The sequence below is a fragment of the Scyliorhinus torazame genome, chromosome 12, assembly GCF_047496885.1.
Source record: "Scyliorhinus torazame isolate Kashiwa2021f chromosome 12, sScyTor2.1, whole genome shotgun sequence".
Classification (NCBI taxonomy): Eukaryota; Metazoa; Chordata; class Chondrichthyes; order Carcharhiniformes; family Scyliorhinidae; genus Scyliorhinus; species Scyliorhinus torazame.
This window is the reverse complement of record NC_092718.1, coordinates 133,325,357-133,352,059: the sequence shown is the minus strand read 5'-3', so window position 1 is coordinate 133,352,059 and position 26,703 is coordinate 133,325,357. Positions and strand designations below refer to the sequence as shown.

At 55.3% G+C, this 26,703-nt stretch overlaps 1 protein-coding gene across 2 annotated transcripts in view; it reads left to right on the top strand.

The window, feature by feature from the left end:
• atp1a3b (ATPase Na+/K+ transporting subunit alpha 3b) overlaps positions 1-25,119 on the top strand; it is a 762,330-nt gene extending 737,211 nt beyond the window's left edge. For both annotated transcript variants that reach the window (XM_072469087.1, XM_072469088.1), the window contains 2 exons: positions 698-789; positions 24,551-25,119. In XM_072469087.1, coding sequence (XP_072325188.1) covers positions 698-789; positions 24,551-24,579 — 121 coding nt within the window. In that variant the 3' untranslated portion in view covers positions 24,580-25,119. The remainder of the gene's footprint in view (positions 1-697; positions 790-24,550) is intronic.
• The last annotated feature ends 1,584 nt before the right edge of the window (positions 25,120-26,703 follow it).

Genomic DNA, 26,703 nt, shown 5'->3' with positions numbered 1-26,703 from the left:
CTGTCAGAGGGTCAGTACTGAGGGAGCGTTGCACTGTTAGAGGGTCAGTACTGAGGGAGTGCCGCACTGTCAGAGGGTCAGTACTGAGAGAGTGCTGCACTATCAGAGGATCAGTACTGAGGGAGTGCTGCACTGTCAGAGGGTCAGTACTGAGAGAGTGCTGCACTATCAGAGGGTCAGTACTGAGGGAGTGCTGCATTGTCAGAGGGTCAGTACTAAAGGAGTGCTGCACTATCAGAGGGTCAGTACTGAGGGAGTGCTATACTGTCAGAGGGTCAGTACCGAGGGAGCGCTGCACTGTCAGAGGGTCAGTACTGAGGGAGTGCTATACTGTCAGAGGGTCAGTACCGAGGGAGCGCTGCACTGTCAGAGGGTCAGTACTGAGGGAGTGCTGTACTGTCAGCGTTTTGACTATTCGATGGGGCATTAATGTGACTTAGATGCTGCCAGGTGAATATAAAACTGCTCGCTGCTGATTAGGACCATTAATCTTCAAATATCATTCTTACAAAGAGATTTTTTTCTTGTTCGTCTTTTATGTGGGATCTGGCTGTGCATCAATGGAATGCACCCTTTCAACAATGGTACCACCTCATTGGCTCTCTGGGATTTTGCGACATTGCATGGATGTCGGAGGAGCTACATCTACTCAGGTTTATCTCAGTCGCAGCTCTAACACTCTCCCTTTTACACTTAGGCCGAATTGGTGGTTTTGTGCCTTCCCCTATAGTTTCCTGATCTTTGTGTATGATGAAATTCGCAAACTCATCCTTCGTAGGAACCCTGGAGGTAAGCAAAAGGCAGCTCGACCTGTCCGAACCCGGTTTCTGTGTGGAACTCAAGTGAGAGTCAGTGTGTGTGGGACCTGTACCCCAGTGAGAGTCAGTGTGTGTGGGACCCGTATCCCAGTGAGAGTCCGTGTGTGTGGGACGTACCCCAGTGAGAGTCAGTGTGTGTGGAACCCATATCCCAGTGAGAGTCAGTGTGTGTGGAACCCGTACCCCAGAGACAGTCAGTGTGTGTGGAACCCGTACCCCAGTGAGAGTCATTGTGTGAGGGACCTGTACCCCAGTGAGAGTCAGTGTGTGTGTAACCAGTACCCCAGTGAGAGTCAGTGTGTGTGGGGCGTATCCCAGTGAGAGTCCATGTGTGTGGGACCCGTATCCCAGTGAGAGTCAGTGTGTGTGGGGCGTATCCAAGTGAGAGTCAGTGTGTGTGGGGCGTATCCCAGTGAGAGTCCGTGTGTGTGGGACCCGTACCCCAGTGAGAGTCAGTGTGTGTGGGGCGTACCCCAGTGAGAGTCAGTGTGTGTGGAACCAGTACCCCAGTGAGAGTCAGTGTGTGTGGAACCCGTACCCCAGTGAGAGTCAGTGTGTGTGGAACCCGTACCCCAGTGAGAGTCATTGTGTGAGGGACCTGTACACCAGTGAGAGTCCGTGTGTGTGGAACCAGTACCCCAGTGAGAGTCAGTGTGTGTGGGGCGTATCCCAGTGAGAGTCAGTGTGTGTGGGGCGTATCCCAGTGAGAGTCAGTGTGTGGGGCGTATCCCAGTGAGAGTCAGTGTGTGTGGGGCGTATCCCAGTGAGAGTCAGTGTGTGTGGGGCGTATCCCAGTGAGAGTCAGTGTGTGTGGGGCGTATCCCAGTGAGAGTCAGTGTGTGTGGGGCGTATCCCAGTGAGAGTCGTGTGTGTGCGGCGTATCCCAGTGAGAGTCAGTGTGTGTGGGGCGTATCCCAGTGAGAGTCGTGTGTGTGCGGCGTATCCCAGTGAGAGTCAGTGTGTGTGGAACCCATATCCCAGTGAGAGTCAGTGTGTGTGGAACCCATATCCCAGTGAGAGTCAGTGTGTGTGGAGCGTATCCCAGTGAGAGTCAGTGTGTGTGTGGCGTATCCCAGTGAGAGTCAGTGTGTGTGCGGCGTATCCCAGTGAGAGTCAGTGTGTGTAGAACCCGTACCCCAGTGAGAGTCAGTGTGTGTGGAGCGTATCCCAGTGAGAGTCAGTGTGTGTGCAGCGTATCCCAGTGAGAGTCAGTGTGTGTGCGGCGTATCCCAGTCAGAGTCAGTGTGTGTGCGGCGTATCCCAGTGAGAGTCTGTGTGTGTGGGATGTATCCCAGTGAGAGTCAGTGTGTGTGGAGCGTATCCCAGTGAGAGTCAGTGTGTGTGCGGCGTATCCCAGTGAGAGTCAGTGTGTGTGCGGCGTATCCCAGTGAGAGTCAGTGTGTGTAGAACCCGTACCCCAGTGAGAGTCAGTGTGTAACTGTAAGAGGGACTGGGAAAAAACAGTCAGTGCAGGGATCCCCTGCGGTCGTTCCCCTGAGAAACAAGTATACCGCTTTGGATACTTGTGGGGGGGGGGTACTTACCAGGGGTAAGCCATGGGGTACGGGCCTCTGGCACGGAGTCTGTCCCTGTTGCTCAGAAGGGAAGGGGGGAGAGGAGCAGAGCATTAGTAATTGGGGACTCGATAGTCAGGGGCACAGATAGGAGATTTTGTGGGAGCGTGAGAGACTCACGTTTGGTATGTTGCCTCCCAGGTGCAAGGGTACGTGATGTCTCGGATCGTGTTTTCCGGGTCCTCAAGGGGGAGGGGGAGCAGCCCCAAGTCATGGTCCACATTGGCACGAACGACATAGGTAGGAAAGGGGATAAGGATGTCAGGCAGGCTTTCAGGGAGCTAGGATGGAAGCTCAGAACTAGAACAAACAGAGTTGTTATCTCTGGGTTGTTGCCCGTGCCACGTGATAGTGAGATGAGGAATAGGGAGAGAGAGCAATTAAACACGTGGCTACAGGGATGGTGCAGGCGGGAGGGATTCAGATTTCTGGATAACTGGGGCTCTTTCTGGGGAAGGTGGGACCTCTACAGACAGGATGGTCTACATCTGAACCTGCGGGGCACAAATATCCTGGGGGGGAGATTTGTTAGTGCTCTTTGGGGGGGTTTAAACTAATGCAGCAGGGGCATGGGAACCTGGATTGTAGTTTTAGGGTAAGGGAGAATGAGAGTATAGAGGTCAGGAGCTCAGATTTGACGTCGCAGGAGGGGGGCCAGTGTTCAGGTAGGTGGTTTGAAGTGTGTCTACTTCAATGCCAGGAGTATACGAAATAAGGTAGGGGAACTGGCAGCATGGGTTGGTACCTGGGACTTCGATGTTGTGGCCATTTCGGAGACATGGATAGAGCAGGGACAGGAATGGATGTTGCAGGTTCCGGGGTTTAGGTGTTTTAGTAAGCTCAGAGAAGGAGGCAAAAGAGGGGGAGGTGTGGCGCTGCTAGTCAAGAGCAGTATTACGGTGGCGGAGAGGATGCTAGATGGGGACTCATCTTCCGAGGTAGTATGGGCTGAGGTTAGAAACATGAAAGGAGAGGTCACACTGTTGGGAGTCTTCTATAGGCCTCCAAATAGCTCTAGGGATGTAGAGGAAAGGATGGCGAAGATGATCCTGGATAAGAGCGAAAGTAACAGGGTAGTTATTATGGGAGACTTTAACTTTCCAAATATTGACTGGAAAAGATATAGTTCGAGTACATTAGATGGGTCGTTTTTTCTACAGTGTGTGCAGGAGGGTTTCCTGACACAGTTTGTTGACAGGCCAACAAGAGGCGAGGCCACAATGGATTTGGTTTTGGGTAACGAACCAGGCCAGGTATTGGATTTGGAGGTAGGTGAGCACTTTGGGGACAGTGTCCACAATTCGGTGTCGTTTACGTTAAGGATGGAAAGGGATAAGTATACACCACAGGGCAAGAGTTATAGCTGGGGGCAGGGAAATTATGATGCCATTAGACGTGACTTGGGGGGGATAAGGTGTAGAGGTAGGCTGCAAGTGTTGGACACACTGGATAAGTGGAGCTTGTTCAAGGATCAGCTACTGCGTGTTCTTGATAAGTATGTACCGGTCAGTCAGGGAGGAAGGTGCCGAGCGAGGGAACCATGGTTTACCAAAGAAGTTTTTTATGTCATCATTGGCTACAGGAATAGTGCCAGAGGACTGGAGGACAGCAAATGTGGTCCCTTTGTTCAAAAAGGGGAGCAGAGACAACCCCGGCAACTATAGACCGGTGAGCCTCACGTCTGTAGTGGGTAAAGTCTTGGAGGGGATTATAAGGGACAAGATTTATAATCATCTAGATAGGAATGATATGATCAGGGATATTCAGCATGGCTTTGTGAAGGGTAGGTCATGCCTCACAAACCTTATTGAGTTCTTTGAGAAGGTGACTGAACAGGTAGACGAGGGTAGAGCAGTTGATGTGGTGTATATGGATTTCAGCAAAGCGTTTGATAAGGTTCCCCACGGTAGGCTATTGCAAAAAATACGGAGGCTGGGGATTAAGGGTGATTTAGAGATGTGGATCAGAAATTGGCTAGCTGAAAGAAGACAGAGGGTGGTGGTTGATGGGAAATGTTCAGAATGGAGTACAGTCACAAGTGGAGTACCACAAGGATCTGTTCTGGGGCCGTTGCTGTTTGTCATTTTTATCAATGACCTAGAGGAAGGCACAGAAGGGTGGGTGAGTAAATTTGCAGATGATACTAAAGTTGGTGGTGTTGTCGATAGTGTGGAAGGATGTAGCAGGTTACAGAGGGATATAGATAAGCTGCAGAGCTGGGCTGAGAGGTGGCAAATGGAGTTTAATGTAGAGAAGTGTGAGGTGATTCACTTTGGAAGGAATAACAGGAATGCGGAATATTTGGCTAATGGTAAAGTTCTTGAAAGTGTGGCTGAGCAGAGGGATCTAGGTGTCCATGTACATAGATCCCTGAAAGTTGCCACCCAGGTTGATAGGGTTGTGAAGAAGGCCTATGGAGTGTTGGCCTTTATTGGTAGAGGGATTGAGTTCCGGAGTCGGGAGGTCATGTTGCAGCTGTACAGAACTCTGGTCCGGCCGCATTTGGAGTATTGCGTACAGTTCTGGTCACCGCATTATAGGAAGAACGTGGAGGCTTTGGAGCGGGTGCAGAGGAGATTTACCAGGATGTTGCCTGGTATGGAGGGAAAATCTTATGAGGAAAGGCTGACGGACTTGAGGTTGTTTTCGTTGGAGAGAAGAAGGTTAAGAGGAGACTTAATAGAGGCATACAAAATGATCAGGGGGTTGGATAGGGTGGACAGTGAGAGCCTTCTCCCGCGGATGGATATGGCTGGCACGAGGGGACATAACTTTAAACTGAGGGGTAATAGATATAGGACAGAGGTCAGAGGTAGGTTCTTTACGCAAAGAGTAGTGAGGCCGTGGAATGCCCTACCTGCTACAGTAGTGAACTCGCCAACATTGAGGGCATTTAAAAGTTTATTGGATAAACATATGGATGATAATGGCATAGTGTAGGTTAGATGGCTTTTGTTTCGGTGCAACATCGTGGGCCGAAGGGCCTGTACTGCGCTGTATTGTTCTATGTTCTATGTTCTAAGTGGAATCTCTTGTTAAGAGGAAGAAGGAGGCCTATGTGAAGATGAGGTGTGAAGTTTCAGTTGGGGCGATGGATAGTTACAAGGTAGCGAGGAAGGATCTAAAGAGAGAGCTAAGACGAGCAAGGAGGGGACATGAGAAGTATTTGGCAGGAAGGATCAAGGAAAACCCAAAAGCTTTCTATAGGTATGTCAGGAATAAGTGAATGACTAGGGAAAGAGTAGGACCAGTCAAGGACAGGGATGGGAAGTTGTGTGTAGAGTCTGAAGAGATAGGCGAGATACTAAATGAATATTTTTCGTCAGTATTCACTCAGGAAAAAGATAATGTTGTGGAGGAGAATGCTGAGCTCCAGGTAAATAGATTAGATGGCATTGAGGTACGTAGGGAAGAGGTGTTGGCAATTCCGGACAGGCTGAAAATAGATAAGTCCCCGGGACCTGATGGGATTTATCCTAGGATTCTCTGGGAGGCCAGGGAAGAGATTGCTGGACCATTGGCTTTGATTTTTATGTCATCATTGGCTACAGGAATAGTGCCAGAGGACTGGAGGATAGCAAATGTGGTCCCTTTGTTCAAAAAGGGGAACAGAGACAACCCCGGCAACTATAGACCGGTGAGCCTCACGTCTGTAGTGGGTAAAGTCTTGGAGGGGATTATAAGAGACAAGATTTATAATCATCTAGATAGGAATAATATGATCAGGGATAGTCAGCATGGCTTTGTGAAGGGTAGGTCATGCCTCACAAACATTATCGAGTTCTTTGAGAAGGTGACTGAACAGGTAGACGAGGGAAGAGCAGTTGATGTGGTGTATATGGATTTCAGCAAAGCGTTTGATAAGGTTCCCCACGGTAGGCTATTGCAGAAAATACGGAGGCTGGGGATTGAGGGTGATTTAGAGATGTGGATCAGAAATTGGCTAGCTGAAAGAAGACAGAGGGTGGTGGTTGATGGGAAATGTTCAGAATGGAGTTCAGTCACAAGTGGAGTACCACAAGGATCTGTTCTGGGGCCGTTGCTGTTTGTCATTTTTATCAATGACCTAGAGGAAGGCGCAGAAGGGTGGGTGAGTAAATTTGCAGACGATACTAAAGTCGGTGGTGTTGTCGATAGTGTGGAAGGAAGTAGCAGGTTACAGAGGGATATAGATAAGCTGCAGAGCTGGGCTGAGAGGTGGCAAATGGAGTTTAATGTAGAGAAGTGTGAGGTGATTCACTTTGGAAGGAATAACAGGAATGTGGAATATTTGGCAAATGGAAAAGTTCTTGAAAGTGTGGATGAGCAGAGGGATCTAGGTGTCCATGTACATAGATCCCTGAAAGTTGCCACCCAGGTTGATAGGGTGGTGAAGAAGGCCTATGGAGTGTTGGCCTTTATTGGTAGAGGGATTGAGTTCCGGAGTCAGGAGGTCATGTTGCAGCTGTACAGAACTCTGGTACGGCCGCATTTGGAGTATTGCATACAGTTCTGGTCACCGCATTATAGGAAGGACGTGGAGGCTTTGGAGCGGGTGCAGAGGAGATTTACCAGGATGTTGCCTGGTATGGAGGGAAAGTCTTATGAGGAAAGGCTGATGGACTTGAGGTTGTTTTCGTTGGAGAGAAGAAGGTTAAGAGGAGACTTAATAGAGGCATACAAAATGATCAGGGGGTTGGATAGGGTGGACAGTGAGAGCCTTCTCCCGCGGATGGAAATGGCTGGCACGAGGGGACATAGCTTTAAACTGAGGGGTAATAGATATAGGACAGAGGTCAGAGGTAGGTTCTTTACGCAAAGAGTAGTGAAGCCGTGGAATGCCCTACCTGCTACAGTAGTGAACTCGCCAACATTGAGGGCATTTAAAAGTTTATTGGATAAACATATGGATGATAATGGTATAGTGTAGGTTAGATGGCTTTTGTTTCGGTGCAACATCGTGGGCCGAAGGGCCTGTACTGCGCTGTATTGTTCTATGTTCTATGTGTGTGGGACCCGTATCCCAGTGAGCATCCGTGTGTGTGGAACCCGTACCCCAGTGAGACTCAGTGTGTGTGGGACCCGTATCCCAGTGAGAGTCATTGTGTGTGGGACCCGTACCCCAGTGAGAGTCCGTGTGTGTGGAACCCGTATCCCAGTGAGAGTCAGTGTGTGTGGAACCCGTATCCCAGTGAGAGTCAGTGTGTGTGGGACGTATCCCAGTGAGAGTCAGTGTGTGTGGGGCGTATCCCAGTGAGAGTCTGTGTGTGTGCTGCGTATCCCAGTGAGAGTCAGTGTGTGTGGAACCCGTGTCCCAGTGAGAGTCAGTGCGTGTGGAACCCATACCCCAGTGAGAGTCAGTGTGTGTGCGGCGTATCCCAGTGAGAGTCTGAGTGTCTGCGGCGTATCCCAGTGAGCGTCCGTGTGTGTGGAACCCGTATCCCAGTGAGAGTCAGTGTGTGTGGAACCCGTACCCCAGTGAGAGTCCGTGTGTGTGGGACGTACCCCAGTGAGAGTCAGTGTGTGTGGGACACGTATCCCAGTGAGAGTCCGTGTGTGTGGAACCCGTACCCCAGTGAGAGTCCGTGTGTGTGGGACGTACCCCAGTGAGAGTCAGTGTGTGTGGGACCCGTATCCCAGTGAGAGTCAGTGTGTGTGGGGCGTACCCCAGTGAGAGTCAGTGTGTGTGGGACGTATCCCAGTGAGAGTCAGTGTGTGTGGGACGTATCCCAGTGAGAGTCAGTGTGTGTGGGACCCGTATCCCAGTGAGAGTCAGTGTGTGTGGAACCCGTACCCCAGTGAGAGTCAATGTGTGTGGGACCCGTATCCCAGTGAGAGTCAGTGTGTGTGGGACGTACCCCAGTGAGAGTCAGTGTGTGTGGAACCCGTATCCCAGTGAGAGTCAGTGTGTGTGGAACCCGTATCCCAGTGAGAGTCAGTGTGTGTGGGATGTACACCAGTGAGAGTCAGTGTGTGTGGGACGTACCCCAGTGAGAGTCAGTGTGTGTGGGGCGTATCCCAGTGAGAGTCAGTGCGTGTGGAACCCGTACCCCAGTGAGAGTCAGTGTGTGTGGGGCGTATCCAAGTGAGAGTCAGTGTGTGTGGGGCGTATCCCAGTGAGAGTCAGTGTGAGTGGGACCCGTACCCCAGTGAGAGTCAATGTGTGTGGGATGTACCCCAGTGAGAGTCAGTGTGTGTGGAACCTGTACCCCAGTGAGAGTCAGTGTGTGTGCGGCGTATCCAAGTGAGAGTCAGTGTGTGTGGAACCCGTACCCCAGTGAGAGTCAGTGTGTGTGGAACCCGTATCCCAGTGAGAGTCAGTGTGTGTGGAACCTGTACCCCAGTGAGAGTCAGTGTGTGTGCGGCGTATCCCAGTGAGAGTAAGTGTGTGTGGGACCCGTATCCCAGTGAGAGTCAGTGTATGTGGGACCCGTACCCCAGTGAGAGTCAGTGTGTGCGGGGCGTTTCCCAGTGAGAGTCAGTGTGTGTGGGACCCGTACCCCAGTGAGAGTCAGTGTGTGTGGGACCCGTACCCCAGTGAGAGTCAGTGTGTGTGGGACCCGTACCCCAGTGAGAGTCAGTGTGTGTGGGACCCGTACCCCAGTGAGAGTCAGTGTGTGTGGGACCCGTACCCCAGTGAGAGTCAGTGTGTGTGGGACCCGTACCCCAGTGAGAGTCAATGTGTGTGGAACCCGTACCCCAGTGAGAGTCAGTGTGTGTGGGGCCCGTATCCCAGTGAGAGTCAGTGTGTGTGGGACCCGTTTCCCAGTGAGAGTCAGTGTGTGTGGGACGTACCCCAGTGAGAGTCAGTGTGTGTGGAACCCGTACCCCAGTGAGAGTCAGTGTGTGTGGAACCCGTACCCCAGTGAGAGTCAGTGTGTGTGGGGCGTATCCCAGTGAGAGTCAGTGTGTGTGGGGCGTATCCCAGTGAGAGTCAGTGTGTGTTGGACCCGTTTCCCAGTGAGAGTCAGTGTGTGTGGGACCTGTACCCCAGTGAGAGTCAGTGTGTGCAGGGCGTATCCCAGTGAGAGTCAGTGTGTGTGGGGCGTTTCCCAGTGAGAGTCAGTGTGTGTGGGACCCGTTTCCCAGTGAGAGTCCGTGTGTGTGGGACCTGTACCCCGGTGAGAGTCAGTGTGTGTGGGGCGTATCCCAGTGAGAGTCAGTGTGTGTGGGGCGTATCCCAGTGAGAGTCAGTGTGTGTGGGACCATCACCCCAGTGAGAGTCAGTGTGTGTGGAACCCGTATCCCAGTGAGTGTCAGTGTGTGTGGGACCTGTACCACAGTGAGAGTCAGTATGTGTGGGGCATCTCCCAGTGAGAGTCAGTGTGTGTGGGGCGTATCCCAGTGAGAGTCTGTGTGTGTGGGGCGTATCCCAGTGAGAGTCATTGTGTGTGGGACCCGTATCCCAGTGAGAGTCAGTGTGTGTGGGACGTATCCCAGTGAGAGTCAGTGTGTGCGGTGTATCCCAGTGAGAGTCAGTGTGTGTGGGGCGTATCCCAGTGAGAGTCAGTGCGTGTGGAACCCGTATCCCAGTGAGAGTCAGTGTGTGTGGGACGTATCCCAGTGAGACTCAGTGTGTGCGGTGTATCCCAGTGAGAGTCAGTGTGTGTGGGGCGTATCCCAGTGAGAGTCAGTGTGTGTGCGACGTATCCCAGTGAGAGTCAGTGCGTGTGGAACCCGTACCCCAGTGAGAGTCAGTGTGTGTGAGACGTATCCCAGTGAGAGTCAGTGTGTTTGGGACCTGTACCCCAGTGAGAGTCAGTGTGTGTGCGGTGTATCCCAGTGAGAGTCAGTGTGTGCGGTGTATCCCAGTGAGAGTCAGTGTGTGTGGGACGTATCCCAGTGAGAGTCAGTGTGTGTGGGACGTATCCCAGTGAGAGTCAGTGTGTTTGGGGCGTATCCCAGTGAGAGTCAGTGTGTGTGGGGCGTATCCCAGTGAGAGTCAGTGTGTGTGGGACGTATCCCAGTGAGAGTCAGTGCATGTGGCACCCGTACCCCAGTGAGAGTCAGTGTGTGTGGGACGTATCCCAGTGAGAGTCAGTGTGTGTGGGACGTATCCCAGTGAGAGTCAGTGTGTGTGGAACCCGTACCCCAGTGAGAGTCAGTGTGTGTGGGACGTATCCCAGTGAGAGTCAGTGTGTGTGGGGCGTATCCCAGTGAGAGTCAGTGTGTGTGGGACGTATCCCAGTGAGAGTCAGTGTGTGTGGGGCGTATCCCAGTGAGAGTCAGTGTGTGTGGGGCGTATCCCAGTGAGAGTCAGTGTGTGTGGGACGTATCCCAGTGAGAGTCAGTGCATGTGGAACCCGTACCCCAGTGAGAGTCAGTGTGTGTGGGACGTATCCCAGTGAGAGTCAGTGTGTGTGGGACGTATCCCAGTGAGAGTCAGTGTGTGTGGAACCCGTACCCCAGTGAGAGTCAGTGTGTGTGGGACGTATCCCAGTGAGAGTCAGTGTGTGTGGGGCGTATCCCAGTGAGAGTCAGTGTGTGTGCGGCGTATCCCAGTGTGAGTCAGTTTGTGTACGGTGTATCCCAGTGGGAGTCCGTGTGTGTGCGGTGTATCCCAGTGAGAGTCAGTGTGTGTGCGGTGTATCCCAGTGAGAGTCAGTGTGTGTGGGGCGTATCCCAGTGAGAGTCAGTGTGTGTGGGACGTACCCCAGTCAGAGTCAGTGTGTGTGGGGCGTACCCCAGTCAGAGTCAGTGTGTGTGCTGTATATCCCAGTGAGAGTCCGTGTGTGTGCGGTGTATCCCAGTGAGAGTCAGTGTGTGTGCTGTATATCCCAGTGAGAGTCAGTGTGTGTGGGGCGTACCCCAGTGAGAGTCAGTGTGTGTGGGACGTATCCCAGTGAGAGTCAGTGTGTGTGGGACGTATCCCAGTGAGAGTCAGTGTGTGTGGGACCCGTATCCCAGTGAGAGTCAGTGTGTGTGGAACCCGTACCCCAGTGAGAGTCAATGTGTGTGGGACCCGTATCCCAGTGAGAGTCATTGTGTGTGGGACCCGTACCCCAGTGAGAGTCCGTGTGTGTGGAACCCGTATCCCAGTGAAAGTCAGTGTGTGTGGAACCCGTATCCCAGTGAGAGTCAGTGTGTGTGGGACGTATCCCAGTGAGAGTCAGTGTGTGTGGGGCGTATCCCAGTGAGAGTCAGTGTGTGTGCGGTGTATCCCAGTGAGAGTCAGTGTGTGTGCTGCGTATCCCAGTGAGAGTCAGTGTGTGTGGAACCCGTGTCCCAGTGAGAGTCAGTGCGTGTGGAACCCGTACCCCAGTGAGAGTCAGTGTGTGTGCGGCGTATCCCAGTGAGAGTCTGAGTGTCTGCGGCGTATCCCAGTGAGCGTCCGTGTGTGTGGAACCCGTATCCCAGTGAGAGTCAGTGTGTGTGGAACCCGTACCCCAGTGAGAGTCCGTGTGTGTGGGACGTACCCCAGTGAGAGTCAGTGTGTGTGGGACACGTATCCCAGTGAGAGTCCGTGTGTGTGGAACCCGTACCCCAGTGAGAGTCCGTGTGTGTGGGACGTACCCCAGTGAGAGTCAGTGTGTGTGGGACCCGTATCCCAGTGAGAGTCAGTGTGTGTGGGGCGTACCCCAGTGAGAGTCAGTGTGTGTGGGACGTATCCCAGTGAGAGTCAGTGTGTGTGGGACGTATCCCAGTGAGAGTCAGTGTGTGTGGGACCCGTATCCCAGTGAGAGTCAGTGTGTGTGGAACCCGTACCCCAGTGAGAGTCAATGTGTGTGGGACCCCTATCCCAGTGAGAGTCAGTGTGTGTGGGACGTACCCCAGTGAGAGTCAGTGTGTGTGGAACCCGTATCCCAGTGAGAGTCAGTGTGTGTGGAACCCGTATCCCAGTGAGAGTCAGTGTGTGTGGGATGTACACCAGTGAGAGTCAGTGTGTGTGGGACGTACCCCAGTGAGAGTCAGTGTGTGTGGGGCGTATCCCAGTGAGAGTCAGTGCGTGTGGAACCCGTACCCCAGTGAGAGTCAGTGTGTGTGGGGCGTATCCAAGTGAGAGTCAGTGTGTGTGGGGCGTATCCCAGTGAGAGTCAGTGTGAGTGGGACCCGTACCCCAGTGAGAGTCAATGTGTGTGGGATGTACCCCAGTGAGAGTCAGTGTGTGTGGAACCTGTACCCCAGTGAGAGTCAGTGTGTGTGCGGCGTATCCAAGTGAGAGTCAGTGTGTGTGGGGCGTATCCCAGTGAGAGTCAGTGTGAGTGGGACCCGTACCCCAGTGAGAGTCAGTGTGTGTGGGATGTACCCCAGTGAGAGTCAGTGTGTGTGGAACCCGTACCCCAGTGAGAGTCAGTGTGTGTGGAACCCGTATCCCAGTGAGAGTCAGTGTGTGTGGAACCTGTACCCCAGTGAGAGTCAGTGTGTGTGCGGCGTATCCCAGTGAGAGTAAGTGTGTGTGGGACCCGTATCCCAGTGAGAGTCAGTGTATGTGGGACCCGTACCCCAGTGAGAGTCAGTGTGTGCGGGGCGTTTCCCAGTGAGAGTCAGTGTGTGTGGGACCCGTACCCCAGTGAGAGTCAGTGTGTGTGGGACCCGTACCCCAGTGAGAGTCAGTGTGTGTGGGACCCGTACCCCAGTGAGAGTCAGTGTGTGTGGGACCCGTACCCCAGTGAGAGTCAGTGTGTGTGGGACCCGTACCCCAGTGAGAGTCAGTGTGTGTGGAACCCGTACCCCAGTGAGAGTCAGTGTGTGTGGAACCCGTATCCCAGTGAGAGTCAGTGTGTGTGGAACCTGTACCCCAGTGAGAGTCAGTGTGTGTGCGGCGTATCCCAGTGAGAGTAAGTGTGTGTGGGACCCGTATCCCAGTGAGAGTCAGTGTATGTGGGACCCGTACCCCAGTGAGAGTCAGTGTGTGCGGGGCGTTTCCCAGTGAGAGTCAGTGTGTGTGGGACCCGTACCCCAGTGAGAGTCAGTGTGTGTGGGACCCGTACCCCAGTGAGAGTCAGTGTGTGTGGGACCCGTACCCCAGTGAGAGTCAGTGTGTGTGGGACCCGTACCCCAGTGAGAGTCAGTGTGTGTGGGACCCGTACCCCAGTGAGAGTCAGTGTGTGTGGGACCCGTACCCCAGTGAGAGTCAATGTGTGTGGAACCCGTACCCCAGTGAGAGTCAGTGTGTGTGGGGCCCGTATCCCAGTGAGAGTCAGTGTGTGTGGGACCCGTTTCCCAGTGAGAGTCAGTGTGTGTGGGACGTACCCCAGTGAGAGTCAGTGTGTGTGGAACCCGTACCCCAGTGAGAGTCAGTGTGTGTGGAACCCGTACCCCAGTGAGAGTCAGTGTGTGTGGGGCGTATCCCAGTGAGAGTCAGTGTGTGTGGGGCGTATCCCAGTGAGAGTCAGTGTGTGTTGGACCCGTTTCCCAGTGAGAGTCAGTGTGTGTGGGACCTGTACCCCAGTGAGAGTCAGTGTGTGCGGGGCGTATCCCAGTGAGAGTCAGTGTGTGTGGGGCGTTTCCCAGTGAGAGTCAGTGTGTGTGGGACCCGTTTCCCAGTGAGAGTCCGTGTGTGTGGGACCTGTACCCCGGTGAGAGTCAGTGTGTGTGGGGCGTATCCCAGTGAGAGTCAGTGTGTGTGGGGCGTATCCCAGTGAGAGTCAGTGTGTGTGGGACCATCACCCCAGTGAGAGTCAGTGTGTGTGGAACCCGTATCCCAGTGAGTGTCAGTGTGTGTGGGACCTGTACCACAGTGAGAGTCAGTATGTGTGGGGCATCTCCCAGTGAGAGTCAGTGTGTGTGGGGCGTATCCCAGTGAGAGTCTGTGTGTGTGGGGCGTATCCCAGTGAGAGTCATTGTGTGTGGGACCCGTATCCCAGTGAGAGTCAGTGTGTGTGGGACGTATCCCAGTGAGAGTCAGTGTGTGCGGTGTATCCCAGTGAGAGTCAGTGTGTGTGGGGCGTATCCCAGTGAGAGTCAGTGCGTGTGGAACCCGTATCCCAGTGAGAGTCAGTGTGTGTGGGACGTATCCCAGTGAGACTCAGTGTGTGCGGTGTATCCCAGTGAGAGTCAGTGTGTGTGGGGCGTATCCCAGTGAGAGTCAGTGTGTGTGCGACGTATCCCAGTGAGAGTCAGTGCGTGTGGAACCCGTACCCCAGTGAGAGTCAGTGTGTGTGAGACGTATCCCAGTGAGAGTCAGTGTGTTTGGGACCTGTACCCCAGTGAGAGTCAGTGTGTGTGCGGTGTATCCCAGTGAGAGTCAGTGTGTGCGGTGTATCCCAGTGAGAGTCAGTGTGTGTGGGACGTATCCCAGTGAGAGTCAGTGTGTGTGGGACGTATCCCAGTGAGAGTCAGTGTGTGTGGAACCCGTACCCCAGTGAGAGTCAGTGTGTGTGGGACGTATCCCAGTGAGAGTCAGTGTGTGTGGGGCGTATCCCAGTGAGAGTCAGTGTGTGTGGGACGTATCCCAGTGAGAGTCAGTGTGTGTGGGGCGTATCCCAGTGAGAGTCAGTGTGTGTGGGGCGTATCCCAGTGAGAGTCAGTGTGTGTGGGACGTATCCCAGTGAGAGTCAGTGCATGTGGAACCCGTACCCCAGTGAGAGTCAGTGTGTGTGGGACGTATCCCAGTGAGAGTCAGTGTGTGTGGGACGTATCCCAGTGAGAGTCAGTGTGTGTGGAACCCGTACCCCAGTGAGAGTCAGTGTGTGTGGGACGTATCCCAGTGAGAGTCAGTGTGTGTGGGGCGTATCCCAGTGAGAGTCAGTGTGTGTGCGGCGTATCCCAGTGTGAGTCAGTTTGTGTACGGTGTATCCCAGTGGGAGTCCGTGTGTGTGCGGTGTATCCCAGTGAGAGTCAGTGTGTGTGCGGTGTATCCCAGTGAGAGTCAGTGTGTGTGGGGCGTATCCCAGTGAGAGTCAGTGTGTGTGGGACGTACCCCAGTCAGAGTCAGTGTGTGTGGGGCGTACCCCAGTCAGAGTCAGTGTGTGTGCTGTATATCCCAGTGAGAGTCCGTGTGTGTGCGGTGTATCCCAGTGAGAGTCAGTGTGTGTGCTGTATATCCCAGTGAGAGTCAGTGTGTGTGGGGCGTATCCCAGTGAGAGTCAGTGTGTGTGCTGTATATCCCAGTGAGAGTCCGTGTGTGTGCGGTGTATCCCAGTGAGAGTCAGTGTGTGTGCTGTATATCCCAGTGAGAGTCAGTGTGTGTGTGGTGTATCCCAGTGAGAGTCCATGTGTGTGCGGTGTATCCCAGTGAGAGTCAGTGTGTGTGGGGCGTATCCCAGTGAGAGTCAGTGTGTGTGGGACGTATCCCAGTGAGAGTCAGTGTGTGCGGTGTATCCCAGTGAGAGTCAGTGTGTGTGGGGCGTATCCAAGTGAGAGTCAGTGTGTGTGGGGCGTATCCCAGTGAGAGTCAGTGTGAGTGGGACCCGTACCCCAGTGAGAGTCAATGTGTGTGGGATGTACCCCAGTGAGAGTCAGTGTGTGTGGAACCTGTACCCCAGTGAGAGTCAGTGTGTGTGCGGCGTATCCAAGTGAGAGTCAGTGTGTGTGGAACCCGTACCCCAGTGAGAGTCAGTGTGTGTGGAACCCGTATCCCAGTGAGAGTCAGTGTGTGTGGAACCTGTACCCCAGTGAGAGTCAGTGTGTGTGCGGCGTATCCCAGTGAGAGTAAGTGTGTGTGGGACCCGTATCCCAGTGAGAGTCAGTGTATGTGGGACCCGTACCCCAGTGAGAGTCAGTGTGTGCGGGGCGTTTCCCAGTGAGAGTCAGTGTGTGTGGGACCCGTACCCCAGTGAGAGTCAGTGTGTGTGGGACCCGTACCCCAGTGAGAGTCAGTGTGTGTGGGACCCGTACCCCAGTGAGAGTCAGTGTGTGTGGGACCCGTACCCCAGTGAGAGTCAGTGTGTGTGGGACCCGTACCCCAGTGAGAGTCAGTGTGTGTGGGACCCGTACCCCAGTGAGAGTCAATGTGTGTGGAACCCGTACCCCAGTGAGAGTCAGTGTGTGTGGGGCCCGTATCCCAGTGAGAGTCAGTGTGTGTGGGACCCGTTTCCCAGTGAGAGTCAGTGTGTGTGGGACGTACCCCAGTGAGAGTCAGTGTGTGTGGAACCCGTACCCCAGTGAGAGTCAGTGTGTGTGGAACCCGTACCCCAGTGAGAGTCAGTGTGTGTGGGGCGTATCCCAGTGAGAGTCAGTGTGTGTGGGGCGTATCCCAGTGAGAGTCAGTGTGTGTTGGACCCGTTTCCCAGTGAGAGTCAGTGTGTGTGGGACCTGTACCCCAGTGAGAGTCAGTGTGTGCAGGGCGTATCCCAGTGAGAGTCAGTGTGTGTGGGGCGTTTCCCAGTGAGAGTCAGTGTGTGTGGGACCCGTTTCCCAGTGAGAGTCCGTGTGTGTGGGACCTGTACCCCGGTGAGAGTCAGTGTGTGTGGGGCGTATCCCAGTGAGAGTCAGTGTGTGTGGGGCGTATCCCAGTGAGAGTCAGTGTGTGTGGGACCATCACCCCAGTGAGAGTCAGTGTGTGTGGAACCCGTATCCCAGTGAGTGTCAGTGTGTGTGGGACCTGTACCACAGTGAGAGTCAGTATGTGTGGGGCATCTCCCAGTGAGAGTCAGTGTGTGTGGGGCGTATCCCAGTGAGAGTCTGTGTGTGTGGGGCGTATCCCAGTGAGAGTCATTGTGTGTGGGACCCGTATCCCAGTGAGAGTCAGTGTGTGTGGGACGTATCCCAGTGAGAGTCAGTGTGTGCGGTGTATCCCAGTGAGAGTCAGTGTGTGTGGGGCGTATCCCAGTGAGAGTCAGTGCGTGTGGAACCCGTATCCCAGTGAGAGTCAGTGTGTGTGGGACGTATCCCAGTGAGACTCAGTGTGTGCGGTGTATCCCAGTGAGAGTCAGTGTGTGTGGGGCGTATCCCAGTGAGAGTCAGTGTGTGTGCGACGTATCCCAGTGAGAGTCAGTGCGTGTGGAACCCGTACCCCAGTGAGAGTCAGTGTGTGTGAGACGTATCCCAGTGAGAGTCAGTGTGTTTGGGACCTGTACCCCAGTGAGAGTCAGTGTGTGTGCGGTGTATCCCAGTGAGAGTCAGTGTGTGCGGTGTATCCCAGTGAGAGTCAGTGTGTGTGGGACGTATCCCAGTGAGAGTCAGTGTGTGTGGGACGTATCCCAGTGAGAGTCAGTGTGTTTGGGGCGTATCCCAGTGAGAGTCAGTGTGTGTGGGGCGTATCCCAGTGAGAGTCAGTGTGTGTGGGACGTATCCCAGTGAGAGTCAGTGCATGTGGCACCCGTACCCCAGTGAGAGTCAGTGTGTGTGGGACGTATCCCAGTGAGAGTCAGTGTGTGTGGGACGTATCCCAGTGAGAGTCAGTGTGTGTGGAACCCGTACCCCAGTGAGAGTCAGTGTGTGTGGGACGTATCCCAGTGAGAGTCAGTGTGTGTGGGGCGTATCCCAGTGAGAGTCAGTGTGTGTGGGACGTATCCCAGTGAGAGTCAGTGTGTGTGGGGCGTATCCCAGTGAGAGTCAGTGTGTGTGGGGCGTATCCCAGTGAGAGTCAGTGTGTGTGGGACGTATCCCAGTGAGAGTCAGTGCATGTGGAACCCGTACCCCAGTGAGAGTCAGTGTGTGTGGGACGTATCCCAGTGAGAGTCAGTGTGTGTGGGACGTATCCCAGTGAGAGTCAGTGTGTGTGGAACCCGTACCCCAGTGAGAGTCAGTGTGTGTGGGACGTATCCCAGTGAGAGTCAGTGTGTGTGGGGCGTATCCCAGTGAGAGTCAGTGTGTGTGCGGCGTATCCCAGTGTGAGTCAGTTTGTGTACGGTGTATCCCAGTGGGAGTCCGTGTGTGTGCGGTGTATCCCAGTGAGAGTCAGTGTGTGTGCGGTGTATCCCAGTGAGAGTCAGTGTGTGTGGGGCGTATCCCAGTGAGAGTCAGTGTGTGTGGGACGTACCCCAGTCAGAGTCAGTGTGTGTGGGGCGTACCCCAGTCAGAGTCAGTGTGTGTGCTGTATATCCCAGTGAGAGTCCGTGTGTGTGCGGTGTATCCCAGTGAGAGTCAGTGTGTGTGCTGTATATCCCAGTGAGAGTCAGTGTGTGTGGGGCGTACCCCAGTGAGAGTCAGTGTGTGTGGGACGTATCCCAGTGAGAGTCAGTGTGTGTGGGACGTATCCCAGTGAGAGTCAGTGTGTGTGGGACCCGTATCCCAGTGAGAGTCAGTGTGTGTGGAACCCGTACCCCAGTGAGAGTCAATGTGTGTGGGACCCGTATCCCAGTGAGAGTCATTGTGTGTGGGACCCGTACCCCAGTGAGAGTCCGTGTGTGTGGAACCCGTATCCCAGTGAAAGTCAGTGTGTGTGGAACCCGTATCCCAGTGAGAGTCAGTGTGTGTGGGACGTATCCCAGTGAGAGTCAGTGTGTGTGGGGCGTATCCCAGTGAGAGTCAGTGTGTGTGCGGTGTATCCCAGTGAGAGTCAGTGTGTGTGCTGCGTATCCCAGTGAGAGTCAGTGTGTGTGGAACCCGTGTCCCAGTGAGAGTCAGTGCGTGTGGAACCCGTACCCCAGTGAGAGTCAGTGTGTGTGCGGCGTATCCCAGTGAGAGTCTGAGTGTCTGCGGCGTATCCCAGTGAGCGTCCGTGTGTGTGGAACCCGTATCCCAGTGAGAGTCAGTGTGTGTGGAACCCGTACCCCAGTGAGAGTCCGTGTGTGTGGGACGTACCCCAGTGAGAGTCAGTGTGTGTGGGACACGTATCCCAGTGAGAGTCCGTGTGTGTGGAACCCGTACCCCAGTGAGAGTCCGTGTGTGTGGGACGTACCCCAGTGAGAGTCAGTGTGTGTGGGACCCGTATCCCAGTGAGAGTCAGTGTGTGTGGGGCGTACCCCAGTGAGAGTCAGTGTGTGTGGGACGTATCCCAGTGAGAGTCAGTGTGTGTGGGACGTATCCCAGTGAGAGTCAGTGTGTGTGGGACCCGTACCCCAGTGAGAGTCAGTGTGTGTGGGACCCGTATCCCAGTGAGAGTCAGTGTGTGTGGAACCCGTACCCCAGTGAGAGTCAATGTGTGTGGGACCCCTATCCCAGTGAGAGTCAGTGTGTGTGGGACGTACCCCAGTGAGAGTCAGTGTGTGTGGAACCCGTATCCCAGTGAGAGTCAGTGTGTGTGGAACCCGTATCCCAGTGAGAGTCAGTGTGTGTGGGATGTACACCAGTGAGAGTCAGTGTGTGTGGGACGTACCCCAGTGAGAGTCAGTGTGTGTGGGGCGTATCCCAGTGAGAGTCAGTGCGTGTGGAACCCGTACCCCAGTGAGAGTCAGTGTGTGTGGGGCGTATCCAAGTGAGAGTCAGTGTGTGTGGGGCGTATCCCAGTGAGAGTCAGTGTGAGTGGGACCCGTACCCCAGTGAGAGTCAATGTGTGTGGGATGTACCCCAGTGAGAGTCAGTGTGTGTGGAACCTGTACCCCAGTGAGAGTCAGTGTGTGTGCGGCGTATCCAAGTGAGAGTCAGTGTGTGTGGGGCGTATCCCAGTGAGAGTCAGTGTGAGTGGGACCCGTACCCCAGTGAGAGTCAGTGTGTGTGGGATGTACCCCAGTGAGAGTCAGTGTGTGTGGAACCCGTACCCCAGTGAGAGTCAGTGTGTGTGGAACCCGTATCCCAGTGAGAGTCAGTGTGTGTGGAACCTGTACCCCAGTGAGAGTCAGTGTGTGTGCGGCGTATCCCAGTGAGAGTAAGTGTGTGTGGGACCCGTATCCCAGTGAGAGTCAGTGTATGTGGGACCCGTACCCCAGTGAGAGTCAGTGTGTGCGGGGCGTTTCCCAGTGAGAGTCAGTGTGTGTGGGACCCGTACCCCAGTGAGAGTCAGTGTGTGTGGGACCCGTACCCCAGTGAGAGTCAGTGTGTGTGGGACCCGTACCCCAGTGAGAGTCAGTGTGTGTGGGACTCGTACCCCAGTGAGAGTCAGTGTGTGTGGGACCCGTACCCCAGTGAGAGTCAGTGTGTGTGGAACCCGTACCCCAGTGAGAGTCAGTGTGTGTGGAACCCGTATCCCAGTGAGAGTCAGTGTGTGTGGAACCTGTACCCCAGTGAGAGTCAGTGTGTGTGCGGCGTATCCCAGTGAGAGTAAGTGTGTGTGGGACCCGTATCCCAGTGAGAGTCAGTGTATGTGGGACCCGTACCCCAGTGAGAGTCAGTGTGTGCGGGGCGTTTCCCAGTGAGAGTCAGTGTGTGTGGGACCCGTACCCCAGTGAGAGTCAGTGTGTGTGGGACCCGTACCCCAGTGAGAGTCAGTGTGTGTGGGACCCGTACCCCAGTGAGAGTCAGTGTGTGTGGGACCCGTACCCCAGTGAGAGTCAGTGTGTGTGGGACCCGTACCCCAGTGAGAGTCAGTGTGTGTGGGACCCGTACCCCAGTGAGAGTCAATGTGTGTGGAACCCGTACCCCAGTGAGAGTCAGTGTGTGTGGGGCCCGTATCCCAGTGAGAGTCAGTGTGTGTGGGACCCGTTTCCCAGTGAGAGTCAGTGTGTGTGGGACGTACCCCAGTGAGAGTCAGTGTGTGTGGAACCCGTACCCCAGTGAGAGTCAGTGTGTGTGGAACCCGTACCCCAGTGAGAGTCAGTGTGTGTGGGGCGTATCCCAGTGAGAGTCAGTGTGTGTGGGGCGTATCCCAGTGAGAGTCAGTGTGTGTTGGACCCGTTTCCCAGTGAGAGTCAGTGTGTGTGGGACCTGTACCCCAGTGAGAGTCAGTGTGTGCGGGGCGTATCCCAGTGAGAGTCAGTGTGTGTGGGGCGTTTCCCAGTGAGAGTCAGTGTGTGTGGGACCCGTTTCCCAGTGAGAGTCCGTGTGTGTGGGACCTGTACCCCGGTGAGAGTCAGTGTGTGTGGGGCGTATCCCAGTGAGAGTCAGTGTGTGTGGGGCGTATCCCAGTGAGAGTCAGTGTGTGTGGGACCATCACCCCAGTGAGAGTCAGTGTGTGTGGAACCCGTATCCCAGTGAGTGTCAGTGTGTGTGGGACCTGTACCACAGTGAGAGTCAGTATGTGTGGGGCATCTCCCAGTGAGAGTCAGTGTGTGTGGGGCGTATCCCAGTGAGAGTCTGTGTGTGTGGGGCGTATCCCAGTGAGAGTCATTGTGTGTGGGACCCGTATCCCAGTGAGAGTCAGTGTGTGTGGGACGTATCCCAGTGAGAGTCAGTGTGTGCGGTGTATCCCAGTGAGAGTCAGTGTGTGTGGGGCGTATCCCAGTGAGAGTCAGTGCGTGTGGAACCCGTATCCCAGTGAGAGTCAGTGTGTGTGGGACGTATCCCAGTGAGACTCAGTGTGTGCGGTGTATCCCAGTGAGAGTCAGTGTGTGTGGGGCGTATCCCAGTGAGAGTCAGTGTGTGTGCGACGTATCCCAGTGAGAGTCAGTGCGTGTGGAACCCGTACCCCAGTGAGAGTCAGTGTGTGTGAGACGTATCCCAGTGAGAGTCAGTGTGTTTGGGACCTGTACCCCAGTGAGAGTCAGTGTGTGTGCGGTGTATCCCAGTGAGAGTCAGTGTGTGCGGTGTATCCCAGTGAGAGTCAGTGTGTGTGGGACGTATCCCAGTGAGAGTCAGTGTGTGTGGGACGTATCCCAGTGAGAGTCAGTGTGTGTGGAACCCGTACCCCAGTGAGAGTCAGTGTGTGTGGGACGTATCCCAGTGAGAGTCAGTGTGTGTGGGGCGTATCCCAGTGAGAGTCAGTGTGTGTGGGACGTATCCCAGTGAGAGTCAGTGTGTGTGGGGCGTATCCCAGTGAGAGTCAGTGTGTGTGGGGCGTATCCCAGTGAGAGTCAGTGTGTGTGGGACGTATCCCAGTGAGAGTCAGTGAATGTGGAACCCGTACCCCAGTGAGAGTCAGTGTGTGTGGGACGTATCCCAGTGAGAGTCAGTGTGTGTGGGACGTATCCCAGTGAGAGTCAGTGTGTGTGGAACCCGTACCCCAGTGAGAGTCAGTGTGTGTGGGACGTATCCCAGTGAGAGTCAGTGTGTGTGGGGCGTATCCCAGTGAGAGTCAGTGTGTGTGCGGCGTATCCCAGTGTGAGTCAGTTTGTGTACGGTGTATCCCAGTGGGAGTCCGTGTGTGTGCGGTGTATCCCAGTGAGAGTCAGTGTGTGTGCGGTGTATCCCAGTGAGAGTCAGTGTGTGTGGGGCGTATCCCAGTGAGAGTCAGTGTGTGTGGGACGTACCCCAGTCAGAGTCAGTGTGTGTGGGGCGTACCCCAGTCAGAGTCAGTGTGTGTGCTGTATATCCCAGTGAGAGTCCGTGTGTGTGCGGTGTATCCCAGTGAGAGTCAGTGTGTGTGCTGTATATCCCAGTGAGAGTCAGTGTGTGTGGGGCGTATCCCAGTGAGAGTCAGTGTGTGTGCTGTATATCCCAGTGAGAGTCCGTGTGTGTGCGGTGTATCCCAGTGAGAGTCAGTGTGTGTGCTGTATATCCCAGTGAGAGTCAGTGTGTGTGTGGTGTATCCCAGTGAGAGTCCATGTGTGTGCGGTGTATCCCAGTGAGAGTCAGTGTGTGTGGGGCGTATCCCAGTGAGAGTCAGTGTGTGTGGGACGTACCCCAGTCAGAGTCAGTGTGTGTGCTGTATATCCCAGTGAGAGTCCGTGTGTGTGCGGTGTATCCCAGTGAGAGTCCATGTGTGTGCGGTGTATCCCAGTGAGAGTCAGTGTGTGTGGGGCGTATCCCAGTGAGAGTCAGTGTGTGTGGGACGTACCCCAGTCAGAGTCAGTGTGTGTGCTGTATATCCCAGTGAGAGTCCGTGTGTGTGCGGTGTATCCCAGTGAGAGTCAGTGTGTGTGCGGTGTATCCCAGTCAGAGTCAGTGTGTGTGCTGTATATCCCAGTGAGAGTCCGTGTGTGTGCGGTGTATCCCAGTGAGAGTCAGTGTGTGTGCTGTATATCCCAGTGAGAGTCCGTGTGTGTGCGGTGTATCCCAGTGAGAGTCAGTGTGTGTGCGGTGTATCCCAGTGAGAGTCAGTGTGTGTGCGGTGTATCCCAGTGAGAGTCAGTGTGTGTGCGGTGTATCCCAGTGAGAGTCCGTGTGTGTGGGACGTACCCCAGTCAGAGTCCGTGTGTGTGCTGTATATCCCAGTGAGAGTCAGTGTGTGTGCTGTATATCCCAGTGAGAGTCCGTGTGTGTGCGGTGTATCCCAGTGAGAGTCAGTGTGTGTGCGGTGTATCCCTGTGAGAGTCAGTGTGTGTGCGGTGTATCCCAGTGAGAGTCAGTGTGTGTGCGGTGTATCCCAGTGAGAGTCAGTGTGTGTGCGGTGTATCCCAGTGAGAGTCAGTGTGTGTGCGGTGTATCCCTGTGAGAGTCAGTGTGTGTGCGGTGTATCCCAGTGAGAGTCAGTGTGTGTGCGGTGTATCCCAGTGAGAGTCAGTGTGTGTGCGGTGTATCCCTGTGAGAGTCAGTGTGTGTGCGGTGTATCCCAGTGAGAGTCAGTGTGTGTGGGACGTATCCCAGTGAGAGTCAGTGTGTGTGGGGCGTATCCCAGTGAGAGTCAGTGTGTGTGGGACGTATCCCAGTGAGAGTCAGTGTGTGTGGGGCGTATCCCAGTGAGAGTCAGTGTGTGTGCAGTGTATCCCAGTGAGAGTCCATGTGTGTGGGGTGTATCCCAGTGAGAGTCAGTGTGTGTGCGGTGTATCCCAGTGAGAGTCAGTGTGTGTGCGGTGTATCCCAGTGAGAGTCAGTGTGTGTGGGGCGTATCCCAGTGAGAGTCAGTGTGTGTGGGACGTATCCCAGTGAGAGTCAGTGTGTGTGGGGCGTATCCCAGTGAGAGTCAGTGTGTGTGCAGTGTATCCCAGTGAGAGTCCATGTGTGTGGGGTGTATCCCAGTGAGAGTCAGTGTGTGTGCGGTGTATCCCAGTGAGAGTCAGTGTGTGTGCGGTGTATCCCAGTGAGAGTCAGTGTGTGTGGGACGTATCCCAGTGAGAGTCAGTGTGTGTGCGGTGTATCCCAGTGAGAGTCAGTGTGTGTGGGACGTATCCCAGTGAGAGTCAGTGTGTGTGCGGTGTATCCCAGTGAGAGTCAGTGTGTGTGGGACGTATCCCAGTGAGAGTCAGTGTGTGTGGGACGTACCCCAGTCAGAGTCAGTGTGTGTGGGACCCGTTTCCCAGTGAGAGTCAGTGTGTGTGGGGCGTATCCCAGTCAGAGTCAGTGTGTGTGGGACGTACCCCAGTCAGAGTCAGTGTGCGGTAGGATCACCATTGTAATGTTCTTGTCTGATCTGCACATCTCTCTGTTTGATTTTCTTCCCAGGTTGGGTTGAACGAGAAACCTACTACTGAATCTTTATTAATCTCAACCTTGCTACCACTCTCAGTCCACGCCCTTTCACCTCCGATCTACAACCCCAGTTTGTCAACGGAATGGGAAACTGTGTCAAGAGAAGATTGCTGCTGGGAAGAATGTTCCAGAATCACCGACCTTTCCTCACACGGTTTGCTTTCCCCGTCTCCTCCCCGGCTGCTGTGTTGGGAAGCAGTTTGGCAGGAGCAGTACTTTGTGCAGGTGTCTGGGACAGTGTTCCCCACAGCATGGGGCTGATACACAGGGGATTCCATCTTTGGTGGTGACCGCAGGACTGGGGGAGGGAGGCTGGAGGCTGAGTTTTTATTTACCACCTTTGGAGCCCATGTCCGCAGTGAGCGAAGATAGCGGGGCTGGTTTTTCTCTGAGACTGTCGTGCTTCTCTTGCCAACTCCACCATCAGCCTCTTTATTTTGTAATCATTATCGAAGTTTGATTGAAAAATCAGCAGCAGAGAGAGCAAGGGAACGAGGAAGAGGCAGAGCGAAGGGCAGGGTGTGGTGTGCGTGGGGGGAGCGGGGCGGGGGTGGTGTGCGTGGGGGGTGCAGGGAGTGGGGGGTGCAGGGAGGGGGTGGGGGTGCATGGAGCAGAGGGGGTGCATGGGGGGGTGTAGGAAGGGGGGGTGCAGGGAGGGGGTGGGGGTGCATGGAGCAGATGGGGTGCGTGGGGGGTGTAGGGAGGCGGGGTGAGCCTGGGGGTGCAGGGAGCGGGGGTGTGTGCGTGGGGGGTGCAGGGAGGGGGGGGTGCGTGGGGGGTGTGTGCGTGGGGGGTGCAGGGAGGGGGGGCATGAGGGGTGCAGGGAGGTGGGGGTGCGTGGGGGGTGTAGGGAGGGGGGGTGAGCGTGGGGGTGCAGGGAGCGGTGGTGTGTGCGTGGGGGGATGCAGGGAGCGGGGGTGGAAGTTTGAGGGGGACAGAGAGCACAAGCTAGAGAGGGGGAGCGGGTTCAGGAGAGAGAGAGCAAGGTGGAGAGAGCGGGAGGGGGAAAAAGAGCGAGAGCGGGAGGGGGAAAGAGCGAGAGCGGGAGGGGGAAAGAGCGAGAGCGGGAGGGGGAAAGAGCGAGAGCGGGAGGGGGCGAGAGCGGGAGGGGGAAAGAGCGAGAGCGGGAGGGGGAAAGAGCGAGAGCGGGAGGGGGAAAGAGCGAGAGCGGGAGGGGGAAAGAGCGAGAGCGGGAGGGGGAAAGAGCGAGAGCGGGAGGGGGAAAGAGCGAGAGCGGGAGGGGGAAAGAGCGAGAGCGGGAGGGGGAAAGAGCGAGAGCGGGAGGGGGAAAGAGCGAGAGCGGGAGGGGGAAAGAGCGAGAGCGGGAGGGGGAAAGAGCGAGAGCGGGAGGGGGAAAGAGCGAGAGCGGGAGGGGGAAAGAGCGAGAGCGGGAGGGGGAAAGAGCGAGAGCGGGAGGGGGAAAGAGCGAGAGCGGGAGGGGGAAAGAGCGAGAGCGGGAGGGGGAAAGAGCGAGAGCGGGAGGGGGAAAGAGCGAGAGCGGGAGGGGGAAAGAGCGAGAGCGGGAGGGGGAAAGAGCGAGAGCGGGAGGGGGAAAGAGCGAGAGCGGGAGGGGGAAAGAGCGAGAGCGGGAGGGGGAAAGAGCGAGAGCGGGAGGGGGAAAGAGCGAGAGCGGGAGGGGGAAAGAGCGAGAGCGGGAGGGGGAAAGAGCGAGAGCGGGAGGGGGAAAGAGCGAGAGCGGGAGGGGGAAAGAGCGAGAGCGGGAGGGGGAAAGAGAGAGGGAGCGGGAAGGGGAAAGAGAGAGGGAGCGGGAAGGGGAAAGAGAGAGAGAGCGGGGAGGGGAAAGCGAGAGAGAGCGGGGAGGGGAAAGCGAGAGGGAGGGGAAAGCGAGAGGGAGGGGAAAGCGAGAGGGAGGGGAAAGCGAGAGGGAGGGGAAAGCGAGAGGGAGGGGAAAGCGAGAGGGAGGGGAAAGCGAGAGGGAGGGGAAAGCGAGAGGGAGGGGAAAGCGAGAGGGAGGGGAAAGCGAGAGGGAGGGGAAAGCGAGAGGGAGGGGGAAAGCGAGGGGGAGGGGGAAAGCGAGGGGGAGGGGGAAAGAGAGGGGGAGGGGGAAAGAGAGGGGGAGGGGGAAAGAGAGGGGGAGGGGGAAAGAGAGGGGGAGGGGGAAAGAG